This window comes from Balaenoptera musculus, chromosome 6 (genome assembly GCF_009873245.2).
Source record: "Balaenoptera musculus isolate JJ_BM4_2016_0621 chromosome 6, mBalMus1.pri.v3, whole genome shotgun sequence".
NCBI classification, from domain to species: domain Eukaryota; kingdom Metazoa; phylum Chordata; class Mammalia; order Artiodactyla; family Balaenopteridae; genus Balaenoptera; species Balaenoptera musculus.
Genome location: NC_045790.1, coordinates 89,162,192 through 89,188,090, shown reverse-complemented (window position 1 = coordinate 89,188,090; position 25,899 = coordinate 89,162,192). Strand labels below are relative to the sequence as shown.

The window sequence follows — 25,899 nt, the reverse complement described above, 5'->3', positions numbered from 1 at the left end:
CCACACTCTCCCCTTGGCATTCCTTCCTAACACCTGCCACTTTAAATCCCCCACTTTGCATTGCCATTGAGCTTTTAGATTCCCTCCTTATCTTTGACCTTTTTATTTAAGGATATGACTTTTAGCTAACCTTTGGCCTGCGGGTCAGCAGTTAAGCTGTCCATTCTCCTGACCCCTTTCATCCTCTGGCCTTTTAAGGACAAAGCCTGTTGTGCGTAACTTATACATATTTGGGTCATCTCAAGCCATTCTTAGCTGGTGAAACCTCGTCAGGCAGGTGCTGCAAGGACCTTGGTGAATGGATATTTTGAGAAACCAACTTTTAAGAAGAGCTTTAGGGATAGACACATACACACTACTATATATAAAATAAATAACTGATGAGGACCTACTGTATAGCACAGGGAACTCTACTCAATGCTCCGTAATGGCCCAGATGGGAAAAGAATCTAAAAAAGAATCGATATATGTATACATATAACTGATTCACTTTGCTGTACACCTGAAACTAACACAACATTGTAAATCAACTATACTCCAATAAAAATTAAAAAAAAAAAAAAGAAGAGCTTTAGACTTGCGATTTCTCAGGAAAATTCAGCCTGTTCAAGTTGCATTTCAGTGTCATCTTTCAGGGGAGGCTAGAGGAGTATTCTTAATAGAGCTAGTCTCGATATAGTTTTCTCATTTTAAAAGTGAGGTCACTGGCAGGGCTGTTGTGAAGACTCACTGTTATAAACTGTCACTGCCCTCAAGGAGATCTTATCTTGTTGCTGGGGACAGAATATGCACAAGATGTATATAACACAGGGGAGAGGAAGTAAGGGTCTTGAAGCATATAAGAGGATTCTACAAAAGGAGACATTAGACTGAGTGGTGGAAATCTAGGAGGAGTTCATGTAAGATGGTGTTTAAGATGAGTCAAGCTTCCTGAAGGAGTGGTACTTAAGATCAGTCATGAAGGATTTTAGCAAGTGGAATTTAGTGCAAGCAGATGGACTCACAAGAGTAAAGTCAGAGGTATTAGAGTTTGGCCTGTTGGACCAACAAGTGAAGTGGTTTCATTAGCATGCATAATATATTTAGGCAATTGTGGAAGGTAAAGGGAATAGTACATTGAGCCAGGCTGCAGAGGGCCTGGTTTGCTGGGGTATGGCATCTGTCTCAGTCTGGTGGACAAGACACTGAAGGTTTGATAGCAGGGGACGACCTGACCATAGCTGTGATTTGAGAAGGACAGTTAGGAAGCTGTGTGAAAGATGAAGCAAAGGGAGGGACTAATTAGGGGATGTTAGATTTTTTTTTTTAAATAAATTTATTTATTTATTTATTTTTGGCTGTGTTGGGTCTTCGTTGCTGTGCACGGGCTTTCTCTAGCTGCAGTGAGCGGGGGCTACTCTTCGTTGCAGTGCGTGGGCTTCTCGCTGTGGTGGCTTCTCTTGTTGCAGTGCATGGGCTTCAGTAGTTGTGGCATGCGGACTCAGTAGTTGTGGCTTGTGGGCTCTAGAGCTCAGGCTCAGTAGTTGTGGTGCATGGGCTTAGTTGCTCCCCGGCATGTGGGATCTTCCCGGGCTAGGGCTCGAACCCGTGTCCCTTGCATTGGCAGGCAGATTCTTAACCACTGCACCACCAGGGAAGCCCTAGATTTTTTTTTTAGACTCAAGATAACAGGGGGAGTGGGGTTCAAAGGATGGACAGAATGGGTGGATGTGCTTAGTAAATTTGTGAAATACTTTCTAAAAAAAAACAATTTCTTTTCTTAAATAATTTATTTTCAATAAATTAATAGTTAAGTAGCAATTTAGAATCAATGATTACAAACTCACAAAACACATCACCAAATAAAATCTTTGGTCGGTACCTCTAATCACATTCTACAAAGCACAATAATTCAATTTCAATTAAAAGGCATATGAAGATCACTAACACTATTGAAAAGAGATGGCCCTAATAATGAGGTGCTTGGCCATTTTCAATCCTAAAATCCTTAGTGGCTGAACAGGGCTGTAGAAAGCCTGGACGCGCTGGCTCAGAAGATCTCACGCTATGTCCTGGGTTGCACTAACTGTCCATGTGACCTCTGGAAAGTTACTTCAAAACCCTCTGGACTGTTTTCTCCTCTGTAAAAGGAGGAGTAGAATTAGCCAATCTAATGATCTGTATAAATAAATGGGCCTGTTTATACTTGGCTTCCGGAAGTTTCCAGTGGTTCCCATAGCGGAACAAACACTTGTTTTCAAGTAACAGAGTAGCATAAATGATATAATCTGTCTAAATTTTTCTTTTGGGTTCAAATGGTCCATAAAGAGATGTACCATCAGTGAACTAGAATTCATTTGAACCATAAATTCTTACTACTGCAATCACCAAGCCGTAAGTACAGGCCACCAAGAAGGCTGTGGAGTGATTTTAGCATTAGCTTCCAGTCTCACAGATACCTTGGCAAGGTTTGGTCCATATAACTACAATTCCTTTTGACAGTCACTTTAACCTAACACAACTTGATAGGCCAAAATCCAACTTGCAAAAGAAATCATTTAAGAGATGAATTACATTAGTAATATTTTAAATGTTTATTCATTTATCATAGGAATTTCCTATAGGGTTTCTTTAAATAACTGTTCCCTCATTTAGTTTAATGATACTCAACCTCCTCACGACTTTTTGGCGGTACTCGGTTACTTTTCAGTGGAAAGGCCCTCTGTGCACAACAGACATGGCCCCAGCAGCAGAGAAGTGCACTCATTCTGAGAAGAGCAGTAAAATCCTGTGTTCAGGCAAAGAGGTCTTCTCTGCCTTCCTCAGCAACGTGAGGCTAATATAAAAATGCTGTCAAAACTGTTACTTTGAGTTAATGCCAGATGAGAGAATAAGCAATGTTACTCAATTGACAAACTGTCATCAAAGCTTTGAGATGTACTATGACCTGGTAGTTTGGGGACAAATTTAAGTCCACATAAGCTCATGAGAAAGAAATGCAAATTCGGGGGAAATCCCCTGGTCTCTGTGCTTATGTGTTTCCCAGGACTATTCTGGGTCTGTGGGGACATTTATTGAATGCAGTTTAAAGAAAGGACCTACACGGAAAATGCATTGTTTCTGATAAATGTGTTGTTCTACAAGTGTCAATGCCGTGTAGAGTTTAAAGACATTATGACCTTGCTATTTTGGGAGAATGAGATTTTGAGGGCGCCTCATCCAGATTTCTTCTAATCACCAAACCAAAGAGGCTCATTTCAGCCTTTCATAAATCAAATACCTTCCTTCTAGAGTGGCAGAAAATTTAAATTCCTCTATTGTGTATACATAATCTCAAATCCATCTATTTCCTACCTGTAGTTCAGATGGTTTTAAAACCAATGTACCACCAAGAACTTTGGGGAAATAAAATGTCCCAGAGACAATCAAATGACATTATTTGTATTCTGGGCTCAACTATGGGATTCATTTTTGAATCTAAGCATCATCAGGGTGGCACATGGTGGTGAGTTCTGCCAGACCAACGCTGTTTCACTCATTTGTGGGTACCACCTCTCCCAGCGTAAGACTGAGCTAATGCTCCATAGCAGGGAAAACAAATCACATGTTCATTAATTCATTAGAGTCTGGTATTAACATTCCTATTGTCTACTCTAAATCTTTTGTTAAGCTCTCTGTTAAATGAGCTGTTAAATGGTAATATTTAGATTTTCATCATTATATTTGAATTTTACAGGTCTTAAGTCAGCAGAAACTCAGGCTAAATTAAAAGTTTTGATACCTGACATGTGAAACTAAGGGGTTAGAAAACCTATTTTAGCTAGCTGTTTTTCATAAGAAAACTATGAACTCTCATAAATTATCAAGTCCTTTCCTCTCACAGGTATAATCTACCATTTGACTTTAGAGATAACATATATATACACAGCCCTATGCAAGTGACACCTCACATGTCCATAGAGATAAAGGATGCAGAGCTCTTCCACAGGTATCTGCTGCCTTCCTGTGGTCCTCACATGTCAGGAGGGTCTTTTCTTCACAGATGTTCCTGCAAGTCTCCAGGTTGGTTTCTGCAAGGGCTATCTTTTCATTTGTCTTAACGTTGTTCACCCTTGATCAAATATGCCTCATTTTTCAAAACAAACTTTAAAATATGTTCGCAGGGAAGCATTTTCTACTCATCCATCTGAGATCCATTTTGAGAAAACTTTCTTATAACTGAAAACATACTGAGTAAAACGGTGATTTTCAAACCAGTTTTTAACCTAAGGGTCTTTTTTTTTTTTTTCAAACAACATCTTACGCAGAGCCCAGATCTATAACATAGACAGAGACAGGCTGATCTGACTGAAGCCCTGGGGGTGGGGGGTGACAGACTCCCAAGCCACGTTCCTCATGGTCTCCTTTCAGCATCCTGAAGCCGACCCTGAGCCACCTCCTATGAAGCTTAAATTCATGCCTCACAAATTATTCATCAAGTTGACTCTGGAACATGCAAAAGGCTGTCGACAGCTAGTTACTTCTGAACCAGTGCTGCCTGGGGTGACCACAGCCAGAGCCCCACTACGGAATGTGGTGGCTTGGGCCGGATGATGGAACCTGGTAATCACCAAGGAGAGTCCTGTCCGGCAGGTGGGGTCCTTGGGGGAAGAGGCCCAGGATATTTCCTGGAGCAGCCACTCCCGTTTGCTGTAGGCTTTGCTCCCCCAAGACCTTCACCAGGAAGTTGATGTACCTCATCGCCAGGCGGAGCGTTTCGTTTTTGCTCAGCTTCTTGTCGGGAGGGTGAGTGGGGATGAGCTTCCTCAGCTTGGCAAAGGCACTGTTGACGTTCTGCTGCCTCCACCGCTCCCTGGTGTTTGTGAAGATCTTTCTGGTCATGTTGGAGTTCCTGAGACGAGAAAGAGAAAGGGCCCTGAGGGCCAATACCTTGTCAGAGGCCTGCTGGGTAGCACATGTCCTGCCAGGAACTTGAGATGTTAATCTTCTCCACCCAGATCTTAGGAAATGCATTGCCTCATTTCCAGGTGCTTTGAATCTTCCTTTGACAAGGGAAGAAAACATGGCAGAAGAAAGGGCAGGATAAGAACACCTTCCTTCAGCGTTTCTCTCCCTGGTTGTTTTGAAGCCTCCAGTTAAGAGGTGGTTTTATCCTAATACCCCTATTACTTCTTTTATAACCAACTCTTCCTAATTGTTCAGAATCAGGCACAGTGTAGGATTGAGTACATGTGTGAATAAAACATATATTTGCTAATAGAGAGTTGAATATAGATTCTTTAAAAAGGGGGGTGCTGAGACCCTAGGTTTCATTAACGAGATAATATTTGGAGTGAAGAAGGTGATAGCACAACTCTCCTCTTAGCCGGCCGACCTCATCTGCAGGATTGGGCCTGCTGTGTAAGAGCTAAAATATCTAGACTGGACCACATTTAGAGGAGGATGAACAGGGTGATGAAGAGCCTTGAAACCCGGCTGCGTGAGGAGCAGAAGTGGGGTTGTTTAGCGTGACAAAAGAAGAAAAGGGGCAGGTGGGGGTGACGATTTGGCGTGGATGCTGCGGAAGATACCCAGGCTCTCCAAGGTTGAATATGGATGACCTTTCCAACCCTGGGAGAGGTGATTATTATCGCATATTGCCAATTCTTAATTGTGCCCTTTTTAACTTTTAGAGGCATGGGCCCCTTTGTTCAGGTGGCTTGGATTAACCTACGTTAATGGGAACCTTTATGGCACATCAGCAAACGAGCCAAAGCCCAGCACCCAACGTTTGGTGCTCTTGGCTCATGGCTATCAGTTTGCCGCCTGCTCCAGTCTCAGCAACCTGGGCAGAGGGCCCCTTCCTGTGCCCCCAAAGACTAGTAAATATTCCTAACTCCACACCTTCACACATGTCATCTTCCGTCCCTTGAATTCCCTCCTCGCTGTCTCCTTGCCTATTTCTACACATTCTTTAAAGAGCAGATCAAATCCTCCTTTTCATTCCTATAAAGGCTTCCAGGCCATCCCAGAGCCCCCCACGCCCACAGCCACTGGTGGAAGACAAAGGCTATTAGGAGAATTAAATAAGTTAATATTTGTAAATCACTATAACAGTGCCTGACACAGAGTAATGGCTATAAAATTGTTGGGGAATAAATCAACAAAATAATAAATATATTTATAAATAAAAATGACTTGTGAGGTACTGAATATTCCTGGGTTGGGGGGTGATATCTTGTTTTCCTATAACCAAGCCTACTGTAATCTCTTGGCTCTTGCTGCCTTTGTTGCTTTATTTTAACCCTTCCTGTAGACCTGTTCTGTTCCATGGGTTTGTGGACATGGTTGGACTGGGTACTGGTGCTCAAGGAGCTTATTGGATGGTCTGGTGGAGGAGGCGGCACATACATAAGCACTTAAAAATCACAGCAGAAGGTCCCACACACCAAGGGCCAAATCCAGAGCTACACTTGCTGACTAGAGAAAGGTGTAAAAGAACCATGTCAAGACCAAAATGATTGGGTCAACGCCATTGAACTTTTCCCTAAGTTCTACCTTTTTCCTATTTCTTTTTTTGAATTTTTGAATTTTATTTTATTTATGTTTTTATACAGCAGGTTCTTATTAGTTATCTATTTTATACATATTAGTGTATATATGTCAATCCCAATCTCCTATTTTTATTTGGGCTTTCCTGAGGATATGAGTTTGTAGGTAAACATCCCGAATATCTGAGAAAAGTTATATAAAGCACCATGTAGAATGTCAGGCACTTGGTAGGTGCCTCTCAAAGTGCCAGTGTCCTTCCACACCTGTTGTTTGTGTTAACAGCCCACATTGCAGGAAGGAGTTGGAGGGTTAAAAATTGGCACATATGGTACAAAAGAGTGGGCTGTGATGCAGACCTGGAAAAATGGCAGTCAACCCAACAGGGAGCTCTAGGGCAAGGAGTGACTGTAGAGGAGACCCCACTGGGCAGAAATCACCAGATCCGGGCAGCGCTGCCACACTCACTCATAGGCTGGGGGCTGCCGGAAGAACGGAGGCCCCATCCTGAGGGCACTGCCACTGAAGGCTGTCAGCTAACTGTACTCCCTGCAGGTGAACTGCAAGTTTTTTCTTGAAGTGAGATCCAAGCAGCGCACCCCTGTGTGATCTCCGCGTGCACCCAATGCTGAGAACACTGCCGTACTCTCCAAACAGGAGTTCTGAGACCTAGCAAAGCTATGTTTGAGAAGGAAGCAGTATCTAGGGGATTAAGAGGTACAAACTATCACGTATAAAATAAGCTACAAGGATATATGCCCCCCAGGACATTCCCCCATGCAGGTTCTTGTTGCCTTTCCCGCTTCTGCCTGGGTTGGAGAGGCCAGTGCTGTGCTGAGAAGCCAGTGGTGAGCAGAATCATGGCAGCTCAAGTTCACCGGCTGGCCTCAGGCTCCCTCCATCAGCCGCTTAAGTCTATTTCCTCGCTCTGTGGAGACACTCCTAGTTGGACCCATGATCCAAGACAGTCACATGCACTCTAAGCTTTACTATCAACACTTACTGACTCTACGTGCCAGACACTGTGCTCACTGCTGGACACTGAGGATCCCACTGCCCTGTGACACAGAGAGGGAAGCACAGGGGCCGTAGGAGCAGAGAAACAGCACCTAACTCAGGCATTCTAGGGGGCTTCCAAACTGAAGGGGGTGATCCCCAAGGCCTCTTTCTATGCTGAAATGCCACAATGCCCTGCCCTTGCCTTTTATCTACCTAAGTTATTTCTAAATAACCTAGCCTTTGGATATACAATGAAAATATGAGCTTTGTCAGACCTGCATCCGACTCTACCTAAAATATGAAAGTTTGAACCTAAATCAAGGGGATTTTAAAAACTATTCAGTTTTGCTCACACCAAGGCTGGTTGCTTTGCAGCCAGGACTGTGGAAGCAAAGTCACTTTTAAGCTTCTCTTGTCAAAAGAGGCTTTAGCTCATTCACTAGTCCCATGGGGGGTCTTTTTCAAGCTGGGAAGAAAAGATTAGGCAGGATAAACTAACTGGTGTTCTCTTCTGAGAGGGCTCCATCCTATTGTGAGAAGCAGACAGAGGAAATGGGGAGAAGAGAAGGCTTCTGAAACGTAGCCTTGCCATCCTAGGACGTGCTTAATAATTACTTGTTGACTTATCCTCAAGTGTGTTACTCTCCTTCTCCACAGGGGGAAATAGAAATCAGTGATTTAACAAGCTGGAAAAACTCAAAGTAGAGGTCACTGGAAAATTGCTAAGGACTTATTAAATCAAAGGAAAATGGCATTTAGTGTTTTTCCTGTTGCAAGGACTGATGGCTGCTAATTCTTGATTCAGAGTAATTTAAGAACTTAAAAAGTACCCCAGATGCCACAGAATCAGAGAACATCTGACAGATGTTGAAACAGGCGTGAAGTTTTTTTGTCCCAAGTCACACATCCCTGTGTGGCAGAGCCTGTGTCCCAAGCCTGAGTATTTATGCATCTATGTCACCACTGACTCCTGCTGAGTCAGGGTCCATAACCTTTTTTGTGCCATGGACCTTTTTGGCAGTCTGGGGAAGCCTAGGGACGGATTTCATCTCAGAACAATGATTTCAAATACATAAAGGAAAAAGCCTTTGGTTCCCTTCTCAGAATAAGAATTTTAAATGTATGAATTAAAATAGACACATAAAATAACCAATTATACTTCATAGGTATTAAAATAATTCTAAAAAGCAAGACAGTAATACCTGTGCTTCACTCTTAACACATTAAATAGATTTGTTATCATCATTTCTAAGTAGTGATATTTAAATGATTTTTTCAGAAGATCTGCAACATCTGTAACATGAGTTGAAAGTATGATTTTTATTGGTGACAAAGTCATCAGCACTACTAGTGCCAAAGTAGTTTATTACTCACATTCATAAATAAAGGAAATGCTAAATTTAAACTAAAGGTCAGTAGACATAAAGATGTAATTTTTTCCCACCTAAATATACAGAACGCCTGAATTCTATCCACACACCCGAGTGGGTGTGTGTCATGGGCCCCAGGCTAAGAATGCCTGGATAGGAGGAATGTCACGGTAAACTGAATAGGAATATAGGTGTGCACCAACTTCTACTTATACTGTCACCACAGAAGGTAACAGGTTACTGGAGAAAAGAACAATTATGCCCCCAGAAAAGGTGCTGCTTTTTCGTGTGGGTGTTTCCTGGACACAGAGCCCAGGTCAACTAGAAAGGTTGCAGCACAGAAGTACAGCTAACATTCCTATGGTGGCCTGTCCCAGGCATTCAGACTCACACTGCTCTTTTTTCATAAAACTTTAAATTTCTCTTTCTGGCCTTTGGTCCTGTGTATTTGTCTCTTTCATCTTTCTTTTAAAAGTAAGCGGAAACAATGTCCAGAAAGAGGGCGGTGAAGGGTGGTTTATACAATTGCGTTAGGGGAAGGTGCCTAACCTCCAACATGAGGCACAGCTTTGCCTTTTGAAGTTACTATAGAAATAACACATGATAACTTAAGAAAAAAAAAAAATTCAAGCAGGACACAAGTGATAAAGCAAAAAATAAAAGACCACCCTTATCCATCTACCTATTCAAACTCACTCCCCAGCAGTAGCCAGTTTGGTGTGTGTATATATAATATATGTATATATATACACACACATATATATATATCTCTTTTATATAAAATGTATGTATCCTTTAAAAATCAGAATACATACTATTATGCAATTACTTTTCTCACTAGACAACTCTTCTAAATAAGTACATTTACTATGAATGCGGGTCTTTGGGTGCGCTCCCGGCGCACTGGGAGCGCCACCTGTTCCAAAACGCGCTCAACACCCGCGCCTCGCCGCCCACCCCGCCCAACCTGCTGCCCTTGACCGCTTCATTCCCGGCTTCTCCCTTTTTCTTTGTATAACTCTTGCTCCCCTTCGCCGGCAGCGCCTGCTTTGCGATGAAGTTCAGGCGTCCGGGAAAGCATCTCGGCTTAAGTTTCGCACCTGCCAGGTGTCCAGGAGTCGCTCATCCCGACGCAGAAGCTGCCTAAGCGGCCCTCGGAGACACATCCAGGGGTGCCCGGGCATCGCACACCAAGGCGCAGCAGCCCCGCCAACACGCGCTAGAGGACCCGCCAGGCTCCTCCGGAGCCGCACCACCGCCCCTGCTCCGCGAAAAGCCCCCAGGTTCTCTCACCGAGTCGCCTTGGTGGCTGCCACCAAGTCAACTCCACACCCCTGCCCTCCGCAGCGAGTGCGGCTCGGACTCGGGGAGCTGCGCCGGAGACCCGCTGGCCCACAAGCCCCGGCAGTGCCCACGTCCCTCTCGGAGTCCACGCACCTCCTCTCCAAGATCCAGGAGCCCGCGCCGTAGTTGTCGCCCTCGCCTGGGCGCCACGCCTCCGCTACCGTCTTTATAGGACACCGCCCTTTGTCTCGGGGACCCACGGGGCCCCTTTCTGACCCGGACTCCGCAGGTCCCTCCCTCCCCCCTCCCCCCACCGCGCGCCCGCTTCCCGGGACCAGCCTCCCTGTGTTCTAGAAACGGAGCAGAGGCGGAAGGAGAACCCTGCTTTGCGTAAGGCTTGGGGACGGGAGGGGTCCTGCCACCTACCCGGCCACGGCAAAGCTGGGCGTGTGACCTACCCACCCTCTTCTATGTCTACAAACCTCAGAAAGTCCATGCCACGTGGTTAACTCATCGGATGTCAATCATTTAAGGCCCAGTAAGTCTCCAACTGTAGTTCAAGAACCACTTGCTTCAGAATCATGGGTGAGGGGAGGCAGATCTCAATACCCACAACCCAGACCACCAGATCAGGTTTTCTGGGGATGGGGTCCGAAATCTGCGTTTTTACTAAGTATCCCCGCAGATGAAGATGCACAAAGAAATTTAACAATCACTGCACTGGACAGATTCCCCGATTTATTCATCCCAGCTTCCAGAGTGCCCCAGGGACTTGGTATTTCAGGGCCTCCTCATTGGTCTTCCTGATTCTGTACTTTCCTCTTTCCGTCCATTCTGCAACATCACCCAGAATGATCCTATGAAAACCCAAGTCAGGTTCTTGTCACTTGTCACTCAAAGCCTTCCCCTGGCTCCCCATTTCACTCAGAGTTAAGCTGAAGTCTTAACAATGGCTCCCAGATTTTACCTGACCCCATGTGTTCCTTCACTCCCCGGGGTGTACTCAGCTCTGGAACACTCCAGGCACCCTCCTGCCTCAGGGCCTTTGCACTGTCTGTTTCTACGGGCTGAAACACTCTTCCCACCAAGTTATCCAAATAGTTCCTTCCCTCACCTCCTTTCATTCATTCAGAAATTATTATTGAGTGTCTGCTATGGGCCAGTGCCTGTTATAGGCAATGGGAATACAACTTCAAACAAAACAGACACAAATTCTGCCCTCAAGGAGCTGACATTCTTCAGGTCTTTGCTCAAATGTCACCTTCTCAATGAGGATTCTCTGACCACAATATCTAAAATTGCATGTTCACACACACAGGACTCTTCATCCTCCTGCCCTGCTTTATTCTTCTCCTTAGCACTCACCCCCATTTAGTAATATTTTACCCATTTATCTTGTCTGTCTCCTCAAACCCAGTGAACAGGCATTCTTCAAATGTTGGTTGATAAATGAATGGGTAAGTAATAAAATTCTAGGCATCACACTCTCTGAAGGTACCGGTATAGGATTTGGCACAATAAATTCACAAATGCATTAAAGCTTAGTGGATAAGAGCAAAGGACTCTGGATTTGCATTACCCAGGTTGAAATCCCTGATGTACCCATTTATGTGACCCTAGGTAAATCATGTAACTACTCCCTACCTCAATTTCCTCATCTGTAAAATTTAGCACTGTACCTAGTACACAGTCAGACTACTATAAATTTTACTGTGGTAAATATTATTGTTACAACTACTGGCTCCCTTCCTTGTGAGAGGATTATATAGCCCCTCCCATTGTCATGTGACTGGCAGTGCCTCCCTGTAGGTGAAGGGAGAGCAATTCCTCACTCCCTTCCAGGCTTGGCCATGTGACTTGCATCAGCCAATGGAATGTGAGCAGACTTGACATGGTGGTGATAGAACAGAAGCTTTAACAGCCAAATGTAAAACAGATAGCTAGTGGGAAGCAGCCGCAGCTGCATAGCACAGGGAGATCAGCTCAGTGCTTTGTGACCACCTAGAGGGGTGGGATAGGGAGGGTGGGAGGGAGGCACAAGAGGGAGGGGATATGGGGATATATGTATACATATAGCTGATTCACTTTGTTATACAGCAGAAACTAATACAACATTGTAAAGCAATTATACTCCAATAAAGATGTTTAAAAAAAAAAGAGTGATTGCTGGTTGGGCTTAGTCATGAGAAAGTAATGTTTGGGGTTGCTCTCTTAGCCTGGAAGCCATAAAGCAAACCCATAGCCAACCACAGCCTTCACGTCACATGAGTGAGGAATAAATCTTTGCTGTTGTAAGCCACTGAGATTTTGGGGTTGTTTGTCTCCCTCCTCAAAAAAAGAATGCATACAGTTCTTATTATAAATAAAAAAGCTGTTGCACAAACTGCTAGTTCTCAGAGGGCAGGAAAGTGAAGAAAATTCTGTATCTGCCTTTAAGGAGTTCACAGTCTTTGGGAGGAAGAGGATATGACAAAAATGACTAAATACAAGATAGACAGTCCTGAGTGCCAGAGAGTATGAAATTGGAGTTAAGGAGGCAAAGATTCTAGCTGGAGGATCAGCAATTGCTAGTGGGAGGGATGCCATTTAAACTAGGCCTTGAGGCGGGGCTGCCTCTGACATATGTGGGGCTCGGGAAAAGGGTACAAATGGAGACTCCTGACCCACCCCCATTCCCATTCTTTTCCCACCCCCTTCTCTGTGAAGGGTCTTGTGTATATGACGTGGAATCCCAGCCCACACGGACCTAAGGAAGAGCCCTGTGAAGGTTCTGAAAATAGACTCAGGGCCATTTGAGCAGAAATGCAGGGGTTCTGGATATACAGAGTGTGGTATAAATTCAGGGGTCCCTGATACCCTGAGTGTGGTCTAGAATGTGGAAAATGGGCACCTGGTGGGCACTGGAGGAGGACCAGAGCAGGTCCATCTAAAGCACAGAATCCAAGGCAGGGGCCCCAATCACCTGGGTGCAAAAGTGGGAAATGCTGGATAGGAACTACACACGTATGAGTGGAGGAGAGGGCAGTCCATATGAAGGCAACTGTGTGCCTTGAACATGGGAGTGATATGTTTTGATTTACAGTTACAAGGCTCATTCTGGTGGCAGTCAGCGGATGGATTAGAGGGTGGGTTGGAGAGAATGAATGGGTCAATTATGCATAGGCACAAAAGGGGCCTTTGGGAACATACTCTAACATTTGCAGTGAGCAGCCCTGATTTGTCCTTTCTGCCATCTGTCTCTGTGTGCCACTGAGGGGAACTGCTGCCTCATGGTGCCTCATGGTGCCCATGTCTCCCACCCTACCTGTTGTACCTCAGTCCTGATAGAGGGCATGTTGGAATTTAAACCAAGAACCTACATTACCCTTCCTCTCAGCCAAAAGCCTGCGAGGTAACATATTCTTAATGGCACATTCTACAGTTGTAGAAGAGAAGTGTACCAACTAGGAAGCAAGATTGGAAATGTGTGAGGCTAAGGTAAGCAACAGTAAGTGTAAAATAGGATCTGTGTACAAGTGGACGCGGACTGAGAGACAGGACGAGGGGAAAGATGAGGACTGTGGAGAAGGGAGCACAGATGTGCTGGCACAGTGCAACCAGGGTCGACATTTGTTTTCTTCTCTGAAGTTTCTTCCATGTTACTGTTGGTTCTATAATTTTTGAAATGGGGGAAACCGTCTTGGTGCAGCATTCCACTAGCCGTGATGCTTCAGCGTGATGGGCCCTCTCCCATCCTCGTCTCCCAGTGTGGAGAGTTTAGGGGCGAGGTCTTGCAGGGGAAGGGGTTGAAGTAGGAATTTACATAATCCGATTATGGGGGGATTAGGTTTGGGCAGCTAAACGCCTCTGTGTGCTTGAGCTAAAACCCTTACTATTCATGGCTCTCACCGCCCCCTGGAGAGACTGCACCTGCAGGCTCCTGGGGAGGGACCAGAGGGTTGGGGAGAGAAGAGCAGGTCCCTAGGAGGGCTGGGGCATTGTCAGCCTCTCTGGTTCTGCTGTCTTAATTGATCTGTCTGGATTAGCCTGTGAATGCTGGATCTCTAGTCCTGTGTGCTGGGGCTGTTAGCTTCAGAAAAGACGAACCTGAGGTTTTCAGAAGGGACTCCTGTGAGCCCAGGTGGTTGTGGACCGAAGTCATTTTGGCTGGAGGTCAAGCGTCAGCTCTATCTAGTCTTTTTTTTTTTTTTTTTTTTAAACATCTTTATTGAAATATAATTGCCTTACAATGGTGTGTTAGCTTCAGCTTTATAACAAAGTTAATCAGCTATACATACACATATGTTCCCATATCTCTTCCCTCTTGCGTCTCCCTCCCTCCCACCCTCCCTATCCCACCCCTCTAGGTGGTCACAAAGCACCGAGCTGATCTCCCTGTGCTATGCGGCTGCTTCCCACTAGTTATCTGTTTTACATTTGGTAGTGTATATATGTACGTGCCACTCTCTTACCCTGTCACATCTCACCCCACCCCCTCCCCATATCCTCAAGTCCATTCTCTAGTAGGTCTGTGTCTTTATTCCCGTCTTGCCACTAGGTTCTTCATGGCCTTTTTTTTTTTTCCTTAGATTCCGTATATATGTGTTAGCATACTGTATTTGTTTTTCTCTTTCTGACTTACTTCACTCTGTATGACAGACTCTAACTCCATCCACCTCATTACAAATACCTCCATTTCATTTCTTTTTATGGCTGAGTAACATTCCATTGTATATATGTGCCACATCTTCTTTATCCATTCATCTGTCGATGGACATTTAGGTTGCTTCCAGGTCCTGGCTATTGTAAATAGAGCTGCAATGAACATTGTGGTACATGACACTTTTTGACCTATGGTTTTCTCAGGGTATATGCCCAGTAGTGGGATTGCTGGGTCGTATGGTAGTTCTATTTGTAGTTTTTTAAGGAACCTCCATACTGTTCTCCATAGTGGCTGTATCAATTTACATTCCCACCAACAGTGCAAGAGTGTTCCCTTTCCTCCACACCCTCTCCAGCATTTATTGTTTCTAGATTTTTTGATGATGGCCATTCTGACCGGTGTGAGATGATATCTCATTGTAGTTTTGATTTGCATTTCTCTAATGATTAATGATGTTGAGCATTCTTTCATGTGTCTGTAGTCCATCTGTATATCTTCTTTGGAGAAATGTCTATTTAGGTCTTCTGCCCAACTCCCTTCTTCCCCGCTCATTCTCAACCCCCTTCCCAGTCCCCAATTCTGCATATCCAGGCCCCAAAGCATCCATCTATTTCTCCATTTATCCAGTCACACATTCAGCCCCCCTTCCATCCATCTGTTGTTAAGCTTCCATCAATTTATTCATCACATGAATTAGCTGGTTCTTGATAGTTAATAAAATTTACTAGTAAATCCTAGATAGATTTTGTTCCTTCAAGTGTGCTACCTTGCAAGTCAATTTTGGTACTTTGACATATGAACTTTGACATTTTCACATTCATTAGTAAAGTGTTATATACAGTTATTCAAAGTGAGACAGGCTGGGACCTGGGCCCCTTTGCTGCAGTGCTGCAATGCTTCCACCTGGGCACACCTCTCCTCCAGCAGCAAAATACAAAGAAACTGTCTGGGACTAAAAATAACTGTGTGCATGTGCAGTTGGGACAAATTCTGGACAAAAGATACAAAGAGACCAAAATACCCAACTGCCACTTTTGAGGAGCCTGGAGCAAAAGCAGGGTACTGCTCATGCCCTCTGCACACTAATATGTATAAAATAGATAACTAATGAGAACCTGCTGTATAGCACAGGGAACTCCACTTCACTGTACAGTAGAAACTACACAACATTGTAAAACAAATATACCCCAATAAAAAATAAATAAATTTTTAAAATAATTTTAAAAATTTAAAAAACCCACCACCTAAGGGGTGGGCAAAGCACCTAAGCCACCCCTCCGGCCCGACCCCTGGACACACCCCTACCCTCGCCCCATATAAGGAACAAGCTCGCTCTCCCCTCAGGGAGCGAGCAAACAAAGGAACCTGTGGTTTGTCCTCACTCCCTGCTGCTGCAGCAGGGGCCCCAATAAAACCTTGCCTGAATTTCTTCTCTGGCCTCTAGTCAATTTTCATTGATTGGGGAAGGCCAAGAACCCTGGTCGGTAACAAATGCTTTCAAAAATATCTCTGTATTTACATTATCAACTTTCTCATTCCTCATGTTATGTGTTTAGGACTTCTCTCTCCTTTATTAGCTTTGCAGAGCTTGTCCATTTTATTTTTCTCTTAAAAAACTACCTCGTGGTTCATCATTTTTCTGATTTTCTAATGTATTCATTTCTACTGTATCTTTATTTTTATTTTTTGGACTTTCTAGGTTTCATCTTTTTTTTTAATTGAGGCAACTGGTTTATAACACTATATAAGTTTCATGTGTACAACGTTCTATTTCAACTTCTGTATACACTACAGCGTGCTTACCACCGAAAGTTTAGTTTCCATCTGTCACCATACAGTTGACCCCCCTTTAGCCATTTCGCCCCCTCCCCTTCCCCTCTGGTAACCACTATTCCATTTTCTTCATCTAAGTTTTAGTTTTTGCTTGTTTAATATTTCACATATGAGTGAAATCATACTGTATTTGTCTTTCTCTGTCTGTCTGACTTATTTCACTTTCTACCATATCTTTATTAAATCTGCTTTTTCATTTGCTTATGTTTATTTTGTTCTTTCTCCATCTCCCATTCTTAGATTGTTTATTAATTTTCATTCTTTCTTGTTTAATAAGAAAAGCATTTCAGGCTATGAATTTTCTTCTGATATACCTTTGGTGTCATCCTTCACTTCCATTTGCAGTATCTTTGCCATTAGCCTCTAACATCTGTTGTTTATTTTAATTTTTCTTTTTGAAACTTTAAAAAAATTTCCTTATCGTTGTATTTTTTGGTAACCATGTGCTATTAACTTCTAATTTTATTGCAGTGTAGTCAAAGGTGTGCTCCATATTGTTTTTGCTTTGGGATATTTATTAAGAGCTTCTCTAGGTAAAACATATGATCAACTTCGATAAATGATCCCTAGGTAATAGAAAAGGAGATATATCCTTTGTTTGAAAAATAAAAAATTTTTTATATACATCCATTAAATTGATCCTCTATATTCAAGGGAGTTTGGGTCTATTTGATCTGTTAGAGAGAGTTATGTGAAAATCTCCCTCTACTGTTTTGTGTCTGTTCCTTCCTTTTGGTTTTTCCAAGAGTGTTTGCTTTAAATCTTTACACCTTGAGATACAATGCATTTTGCCCATAAAGACTCTTGGAAGTTTTATTGATTTAAGAGAATTGTGCCCTGTGTCAACATAAAATGATCCTCTTTGCCTTGCTTCTTCTCATGAATTCCATTCTGTTTTGTGATATTACAACTCCTGTGTTTAAATTTGCATTTTCCACATAAAACTGTGCCAATTCTTTTACAACTAAATTTGTCAGTATGCGGGTGTTACTTTCGGTCATAGGTTTTACCTTTCTGTGACATTTTATTTGGGAAATTTAAATTCCTTTGAATCCTCTGTTTTTTTAAAAGAGCCCCCATCTCCATTTTGAATTCTTTAAAGCAGGTCTCATTCTAGTTTACTTGCTTTTGATGAATGAATGCAAGACAGCACTGACTCATTTCTCCAAACAGCTGCCTTCAGCTTGCCCTGCTTTCCGTCAGAAGTCACATAGCTTGTTTCTGTGAAATGAATGCTTCTAAGGCCATGGAAGGAGTTTCTGGTGATTGCTTAATTTGTTTCTTAAGGAGATGAGAAGAACATTCTGGCTGCTGTATGGAGGGGGCCAAGAAATGATGTGGGGAGACTAGGAAGCTGTGACAGGAATACAGACGAAAGAGGATGATGGCTTGACCTAGGGGGTGGCATCGAGCACCAACTCTGGGCCACACACTGAATTCTCTACCCCTATTATGTAGCACTAAGTACTAGGTGTCACGCTAGGCATTTCACCCAATTTTCTCATTTAACATGAGAAATTATATATTTTCATTATAAAGTTACATAACAAGGTGTTATCCTAGACAAAACAAAATATCACTCCCCCACAATTTAGCTCCCAAATAAATTTAGTATTTACCTAAATTCTAAAATGTATGCCCAAAGAAACAAGCCTTCAAATGCAGCTGACTCTGTTTTACTAGCAAGTTTTACACAAACATCTTTTCAGAGCCAGCAGAGGCTATAAATTCTCATGGATGTTAATGTCACTCCATTCACAGGACCCACAGGGCAAACAAACTGATTAGCTCACCTCCTCTTCCCGCCTCCCCTACTCTAACCTCCCCTGAATGAAAAAATAACAGAGCAAGTAGCTGCTCTATGATGAAAGCGGGTGATGTGGGAAACCAGGGCACGTGGAAGGGAGAAATACATTGATGTGGCCCACATCTTTACCCGAGCGTTGGGAGGGATGAGAGCTTTGGTCTTCTCTCCTAAGGAAAGAGAGACCTGGCTGTTTCATCATCATTTGGGGACTTCCCTGAGGTCATTCCCTAGGCATGACAGAAAAGTAAAGATGCTAGAATCTTTAGACCAGAGTCCCTGAGGCACACAGGTTTCGTGGCCCTGGACACACTCATAGATAGGAACAACAAAGGAAAAAAATTATACAGATTTAGGAGGAAGCACAGCTGCTGTCCACTGGGTTTTCCCCCCCCTGCAGCACACTGTGACTTTCAGTGACAAAGGAGGAGAAACAATATTACTCTGTAAATAAGTTTTCCTTACTTGGAAGCTTGCCACAGCCTGTTACCAAACATCCTCCATCTGAGAAGTAGCGAACGAACGTTGAATCTCAGGGATGGTCCTCAACTGGATCCACATGTAAGGAGCCCTGTTTGAATAAAGAAGGTGGGGGTGGGGAGAGTGATCCAACCACAATCCGGAATCAGCTTTGCAAAGGTTCCCTGTACTGTTGTTTAGCACTGTTCATCTGCCCCGTTGATGCCCTTTCTTCCTGTCTCCCCTCTTTTCTGTCTGCTAACCCGGTGCCTTGCCTGGGATAAGCACAATGATGAGGTTACTGGTTTGCATTTAAGTAGAGGAATTTGTTAATTGGTCTAGAGGCTCACTGCTGCATTGTAACTTTCTCAATTACACTTGCCACTTATTTAAGAAATAAAAAGCTGGTCAAATTGCAAAAACAAAAAAATTACTCTTCTGAGCCTGTTTTCTATAAAATGGGAGTAATAAATACTCATTGATGTGCTGTGGACTAAGTGGGAAAAGGTACTGAGAAATACCAAATGGAAAGCAGTTTTGTATAGAAGCTGAGAGGCTTTTCATTAGGCTTTGGAGGTAGACTGGTGTTTGAATTCCTGCTCTGACACCAGCTGCCATCCTGGGCAGGTTACTTAACTTCTCCCAGTCTCAATTTTCTCAGCTATAAACTGGAAATAATATCAACTTCATGGATTATTGTAAAGACTCAGTGCACTAATGTACATGAAGTTAGTGACTGGGAGTAAATGCTTTAAAACGGTGGTAATAGGCATCTAATAAAATCATAGTTGCTCAATAAATAATCATTTTATTACCAGAAAACTCTATCCAAAAACTAGATGGGGAATATAAACACATGCCTCTAATTTTCCTCCAAAGGGTACTTTGATATTTTTCTTTCATTTGTCCAACTCAGTATCCTGGCTCTCACCTCTCTCCTTCCAGTTGCTTTGGGTCCTGGGCTACTAAGAAGCATTTATTTCCTTCCACTAATTGAAGCCAACATCCCAGGGCTGGATGGATTAAGGAGATGTCAGAGAGGGGGGAAAGAAAAGCTTGCCTTGAGCATCAGGCTCTCTCTTCCAGTTAATTTTCGCTCTCCAGCTCCCCAGACCCAGTACCCCTTGGTAACTGCCCCCCACCACACACACACACATTTCTCCACCAAGACACCTGGTGTTGAGGTCAGGCGGGTATTTCTGTCCAGAGCAAATGTTGACCATCGCAGCAAAAACCAGGACACGTAACTGCCTCAAGTGAGTGGGCTTTTCTTCCCTTAGTTACCAATTAGCGGGACGCACAGCCCTGGGTGTGCCAGCTGCTGACACTCTCAAGACCAGGCTGGCTTGGCCTCAACTTTGTAGGCCTGGAGCTGTGAGTGCTTCTATTTCCAGCCAATAAACCAAAGTGCAGTGCGAAAGCAAGGGTGGTGAGGGTGGGCAGAACCAGGTACTGGAGAAAAGAAAGGGGTGGGATGCGACTCCCCTTTTCCACTTTACATTCTCTGCTCTTTGTGTATAAGAGACATGATTCATCAACGGGTCCCCTAGATGAGGATTTAGATGTTCTGTGGGCAGCAGATAAGAGTGCAGCCTTCTTGCAGAAAGTAAATTCATTGAACACTCCCCATAAAGTCAATAATGTCAGGCTTATCAGCTGTCGTCATTCCCCATGCAGCCCCGGGGGACCAGGACTTGAAATAAAGGCCACAGCTCCAGGGGCTGGAGAGTGAAGGTACAGAATTGGGCTGGGGAGGGTCCTCTGTCTCCCTGGGCTGAGTTTTAGGCAGGTGGGGGAAATCTGCCAGGCCTGAGCTGCCCAGAGCCCTCAGCTTCCCAGACTGACAAATCCCAAACCAAACACATATACTGAGGGGATGAGGGAGGCACTCCCTGACCCTTCAAATCCAGCAGATGTTTTCAGGAGGCTCCCCTGGGGCATCTCAGGAAGATTAAAGGATGTTACTTTAAATCTAACCAATAAAAAACCTTCAGAGGAAACCTTGACTTCTCGCCACAGTTCTCACCTCTGCTTTTCATAACACAGATAATTCTGCACTACCCAAGAGCACATCCATCTCTTCTAGCTGGTGGAGATTTGGTTTCTTTGCAAATTGTCTGAAACAAGTGGGTTATCAGCTGAGGTTTCAGACCCGATTTTTGAGATTTACACTGTAGCTGAAGCAGACTGCTTAACAAGATACACCTGTGCTTGGCTCCCCTCCATTCACCACCCCTATGATCCCAGCAGATGGGGTCCCAAGCTTTCCTGGGGGGATAGGAGGTTGGGTGGAGAGGGTGATGTCAGTTGTTAGCAAAGCTGTGCTCCTAGTACAACTAGAATACCTCCTCTTCACCCTTTGGAGACCAGAGTCTTCAGAGATGAACAGACAATAGGGAAATGAGGACCAGGTTAAGACCCAGAATTGAACACCTCTACTGGGCCCATCTCCTTTCCTGGCTTCAGTTCCCCAGATCCCAGAGCTAGGCCTTGTGGTGTCCCCACAGGGAAAGCCCATCCTGTCCTGGCTTCTGACTGAAGCAGCAGGTATAGAAATAGCTCCAGCCTCTTCCCCACAGCTCTCACATTGCCTGCACTGTGGTGCCCAGGCCTAACCCTGACTTCCCCAGAGCCTAAGACCTCACTACCGACTCTCCTGCCCCAATTCATCTAACTGAGCCTTGGTCCTCAAATGCCTGTTCTAATTCCTGGAGCCCCCTGGATAAGACCCTACCCTGGTCCCAGCGTGCTTTTCTGAGGCCGGCAGCACTGATCTTGAGCCCCATTTCCCAGAGCAACACCAAGTGCCCCTCAGCCTCAAGCACTTCCTGCCCCTGGACTCCCTGTGTCCGTGCCTGGCACTGGCTGGTAATTCCTAGGATTGGCCTTACCTGAGCCACCTGAGTGGCTTATGACCACCTGGTTAAGTCTCTGTCCTCTGTCCTGCAACTGTAGGGATCCCAGGGTTTTGGGGATGAGTCTGTGTGAACCTAAATTTCCCCAAATCCCTACTCCACCCTTGAAGGAGCTTCATGAATGTTTGTTGAGTCAATGAATGAACCTCGGCCCTTAACACTGTGGCTGTGAGCAGTAATCTAGTCAGAAGTGTTTATTGAAGGCATCATGCTCTGATTCAAATAAACCTTCTCCATTTTCTCTCATCCATACTTTACAGCCAGATATTTAGTGCCCTCCCAGTCTGCTCCTTGCCCACCTTTCTAGTTGTATTTTTTACTATTTATCCATATATAGACAGATGGTCTTTTTCAATGTCCCATAAAGCCCATTCTGTGACTGTACTGATTCCTTCTCTTCAAGAATGCTTTCTTCCCTTTCTTCATTTATTCAAATTTTCTGTCCGCTAAGTCTTAAGATCCACCTGAACTTCACTGTCCCTCTCCCTGTCCTCCTTCCTGGAGTTTTTTCTAGCCTCAGGCCACCTTCTATAAAGTATGGGATCTTTGGTTCCCCTACCTAAGCCTGGTCTTTGAAATTCAATTCCTTTAAGTGTTATGTTGTTGTTGTTTTTTAACATCTTTATTGGAGTATAATTACTTTACAATGGTGTGTTAGTTTCTGCTTTATAAAAAAGTGAATCAGCTATATATATACATATGTCCCCATGTCTCCCTCCCTCCCACCCTCCCTATCCCACCCCTCTACGTGGTCACAAAGCACTGAGCTGATCTCCCTGTGCTATGCAGCTGCTTCCCACTAGCTATCTATTTTACATTTGGTAGTGTATATATGTCCATGCCACTCTCTCACTTCGTCCCAGCTTACCCTTCCCCCTCCCCATGTCCTCAAGCCCATTCTCTACATCTGCGTCTTTATTCCTGTCCTGTCCCTAGGTTCTTCAGAACCATTTTTCTTTTTAGACTCCATATATATGTGTTAGCATACGGTATTTGTTTTTCTCTATCTGACTTACTTCACGCTGTATGACAGTCTCTATGACCATCCACCTCACTACAAATAACTCAGTTTCATTCCTTTTTATGGCTGAGTAATATTCCATTGTATATATGTGCCACATCTTCTTTATCCATTCATCTGTCGATGAACACTTAGGTTGCTTCCATGTCCTGGCTGTTGTAAATAGAGCTGCAGTGAACATTTTGGTACATGACTCTTTTTGAATTATGGTTTTCTCAGGGTATATGCCCAGTAGTGGGATTGCTGGGTCCTATGGTAGTTTTATTTTTAGTTTTTTAAGGAACCTCCATACTGTTCTCCATAGTGGCTGTATCAGTTTACATTCCCACCAACAGTGCAGGAGGGTTCCCTTTTCTCCACACCCTCTCCAGCATTTACTGTTTGTAAAGTTTTTGATAATGGCCATTCTGACCAGTGTGAGGTGATACCTTGCTGTGTTTTTGATTTGCATTTCTCTAATGATTAATGATGTTGAGCATTCTTTCATGAGTTTGTTGGCAATCTGTATATCTTCTTTGGAGAAATGTCTATTTAGGTCTTCTGCCCATTTTTGGATTGGGTTGTTTGTTTTTTTCGTATTGAGCTGTATGAACTGCTTGTAAATTTTGGAGATTAATCCTTTGTCAGTTGCTTCATTTGCAAATATTTCTCCCATTCTGAGGGTTGTCTTTTCATCTTATTTATGGTTTCCTTTGCTGTGCAGAAGCTTTTAAGTTTCATTAGGTCCCATTTGTTTATTTTTGTTTTTACTTCCATTTCTCTAGGAGGTGGGTCAAAAAGGATCTTGCTGTGATTTATGTCATAGAGTGTTCTGCCTATGTTTTCTTCTAAGAGTTTGATAGTGTCTGGCTTTACATTTAGGTCTTTAATCCATTTTGACTTCATTTTTCTGTATGGTGTTAGGGAGTGTTCTAATTTCATTCTATTATATGTAGCTGTCCAGTTTTCCCAGCACCACTTATTGAAGAGGCTGTCTTTTCTCCATTGTATATTCCTGCCTCCTTTATCAAAGATAAGGTGACCATAGGTGCGTGGGTTTACCTCTGGGCTTTCTATCCTGTTCCAGTGATATATATTTCTGTTTTTGTGCCAGTACCATACTGTCTTGATGACTGTAGCTTTGTAGTTTAGTCTGAAGTCAGGGAGCCTGATTCCTCCAGCTCCGTTTTTCTTTCTCAAGATTGCTTTGGCTATTTGGAGTCGTTTGTGTTTCCATACAAATTGTGAAATTTTTTGTTCTAGTTCTGTGAAAAATACCAGTGGTAGTTTGATAGGGATTGCATTGAATCTGTAGATTGCTTTGGGTAGTATAGTCATTTTCACAATGTTGATTCTTCCAATTCAAGAATATGGTATATCTCTCCATCTATTTGTATCATCTTTAATTTCTTTCATCAGTGTCTTATAATTTTCTGCATACAGGTCTTTTGTCTCCTTAGGTAGGTTTATTCCTAGATATTTTATTCTTTTTGTTGCAGTGGTAAATGGGAGTGTTTTCTTAATTTCACTTTCAGATTTTTCATCATTAGTGTATAGGAATGCAAGAGATTTCTGTGCATTAATTTTGTATCCTGCTACTTTAAAATGGAAATACCTTTTTCCATCCCCTCACTTTCAGTCTGTATGTGTCCCTAGGTCTGAAGTGGGTCTCTTGTAGACAGCATATATACGGGTCTTGTTTTTGTATCTATTCAGCCAGTCTATGTCTTTTGGTTGGAGCATTTAATCCATTTATGTTTAAGGTAATTCTCGATATGTATGTTCCTATTACCATTTTCTTAATTGTTTTGGGTTTGTTATTGTAGGTCTTTTCCTTCTCTTGTGTTTCCTGCCTAGAGAAGTTCCTTTAGCATTTGTTGTAAAGCTGGTTTGGTGGTGCTGAATTGTCTTAGCTTTTGCTTGTCCGTAAAGGTTTTAATTTCTCTGTCAGATCTGAATGAGATCCTTGCTGGGTAGAGTAATCTTGGTTGTAGGTTTTTCTCCTTCATCACTTTAAATATGTCCTGCCACTCCCTTCTGGCTTGCAGAGTTTCTGCTGAAAGATCAGCGGTTAATCTTATGGGGATTCCCTTGTGTGTTATTTGTTGTTTTTCCCTTGCTGCTTTTAATATTTTTTCTTTGTATTTACTTTTTGATAGTTTGATCAATATGTGTCTTGGCGTGTTTCTCCTTGGATTTGTCCTGTATGGGACTCTCTGTGCTTCCTGGACTTGATTGATTATTTCCTTTCCCATATTAGGGAAGTTTTCAACTATAATCTCTTCAAATATTTTCTCAGTCCCTTTCTTTTTCTCTTCTTCTTCTGGGTCCCCTATAATTCGCATGTTGGTGCGTTTAATGTTGTCCCAGAGGTCTCTGAGACTGTCCTCAATTCTTTTCATTCTTTTTTCTTTATTCTGCTCTGCAGTAGTTATCTCCACTATTTTATCTTCCAGGTCACTTATCCATTCTTCTGCCTCAGTTATTCTGCTATTGATCCCTTCTAGAGAATTTTTAATTTCATTTATTGTGTTGTTCATCTCTGTTTGTTTGCTCTTTAGTTCTTCTAGGTCCATGTTAAACGTTTCTTGTATTTTCTCCATTCTATTTCCAAGATTTTGGATCTTCTTTACTATCATTATTCTGAATTCTTTTTCAGGTAGACTGCCTATTTCCTCTTCATTTGTTAGGTCTGGTGGGTTTTTTGCCTTGCTCCTTCACCTGCTCTGTGTTTCTCTGTCTTCTCATTTTGCTTAACTTACCGTGTTTGGGGTCTCCTTTTAGCAGGCTGCAGGTTCGTAGTTCCCATTGTTTTTGGTGTCTGTTCCCAGTGGCTAAGGTTGGTTCAGTGGGTTGTGTAGGCTTCCTGGTGGAGGGGACTAGTTCCTGTATTCTGGTGGATGAGGCCGGATCTTGTCTTTCTGATGGGCAGGTCCATGTCTGGTGGTGTGTTTTGGGCTGTCTGTGGCCTTATAATGATTTTAGGCAGCCTCTGTGCTAATGGATGGGGTTGTGTTCCTGTCTTGCTAGTTGTTTGGCATAGGGTGTCCTGCACTGTAGCTTGCTGGTCGTTGAGTGGATCTGGG

General features: G+C 43.4%; 2 protein-coding genes across 5 annotated transcripts in view; both read right to left on the bottom strand.

Annotated features, from left to right (window-relative positions):
* Positions 1-1,814: 1,814 nt before the first annotated feature.
* On the bottom strand, positions 1,815-19,011 carry TAL2 (TAL bHLH transcription factor 2). 4 transcript variants are annotated; one of them, XM_036855814.1, is made up of 2 exons: positions 18,905-19,011; positions 1,815-4,894 (listed from the first exon to the last, which is right to left on the bottom strand). In XM_036855814.1, the coding sequence occupies exons 1-2, from the start codon at positions 18,934-18,936 to the stop codon at positions 4,543-4,545; spliced, it is 384 nt and encodes a 127-aa protein (XP_036711709.1). In that variant the 5' UTR covers positions 18,937-19,011; the 3' UTR covers positions 1,815-4,542. The 4 variants fall into 4 exon arrangements, with proteins under 4 accessions (XP_036711709.1, XP_036711711.1, XP_036711713.1 ...); XM_036855816.1 differs by lacking the exon at positions 18,905-19,011 and adding an exon at positions 10,314-10,428; XM_036855818.1 differs by lacking the exon at positions 18,905-19,011 and adding an exon at positions 10,314-10,428 and having other exon boundaries at positions 1,815-4,870.
* Positions 18,934-25,899, bottom strand: part of FKTN (fukutin) — an 85,151-nt gene continuing 78,185 nt past the window's right edge. The window contains exon 11 of the mRNA XM_036855811.1: positions 18,934-19,010. Within this exon, the coding sequence (XP_036711706.1) occupies positions 18,985-19,010 (26 nt within the window). The 3' untranslated portion in view covers positions 18,934-18,984. The remainder of the gene's footprint in view (positions 19,011-25,899) is intronic.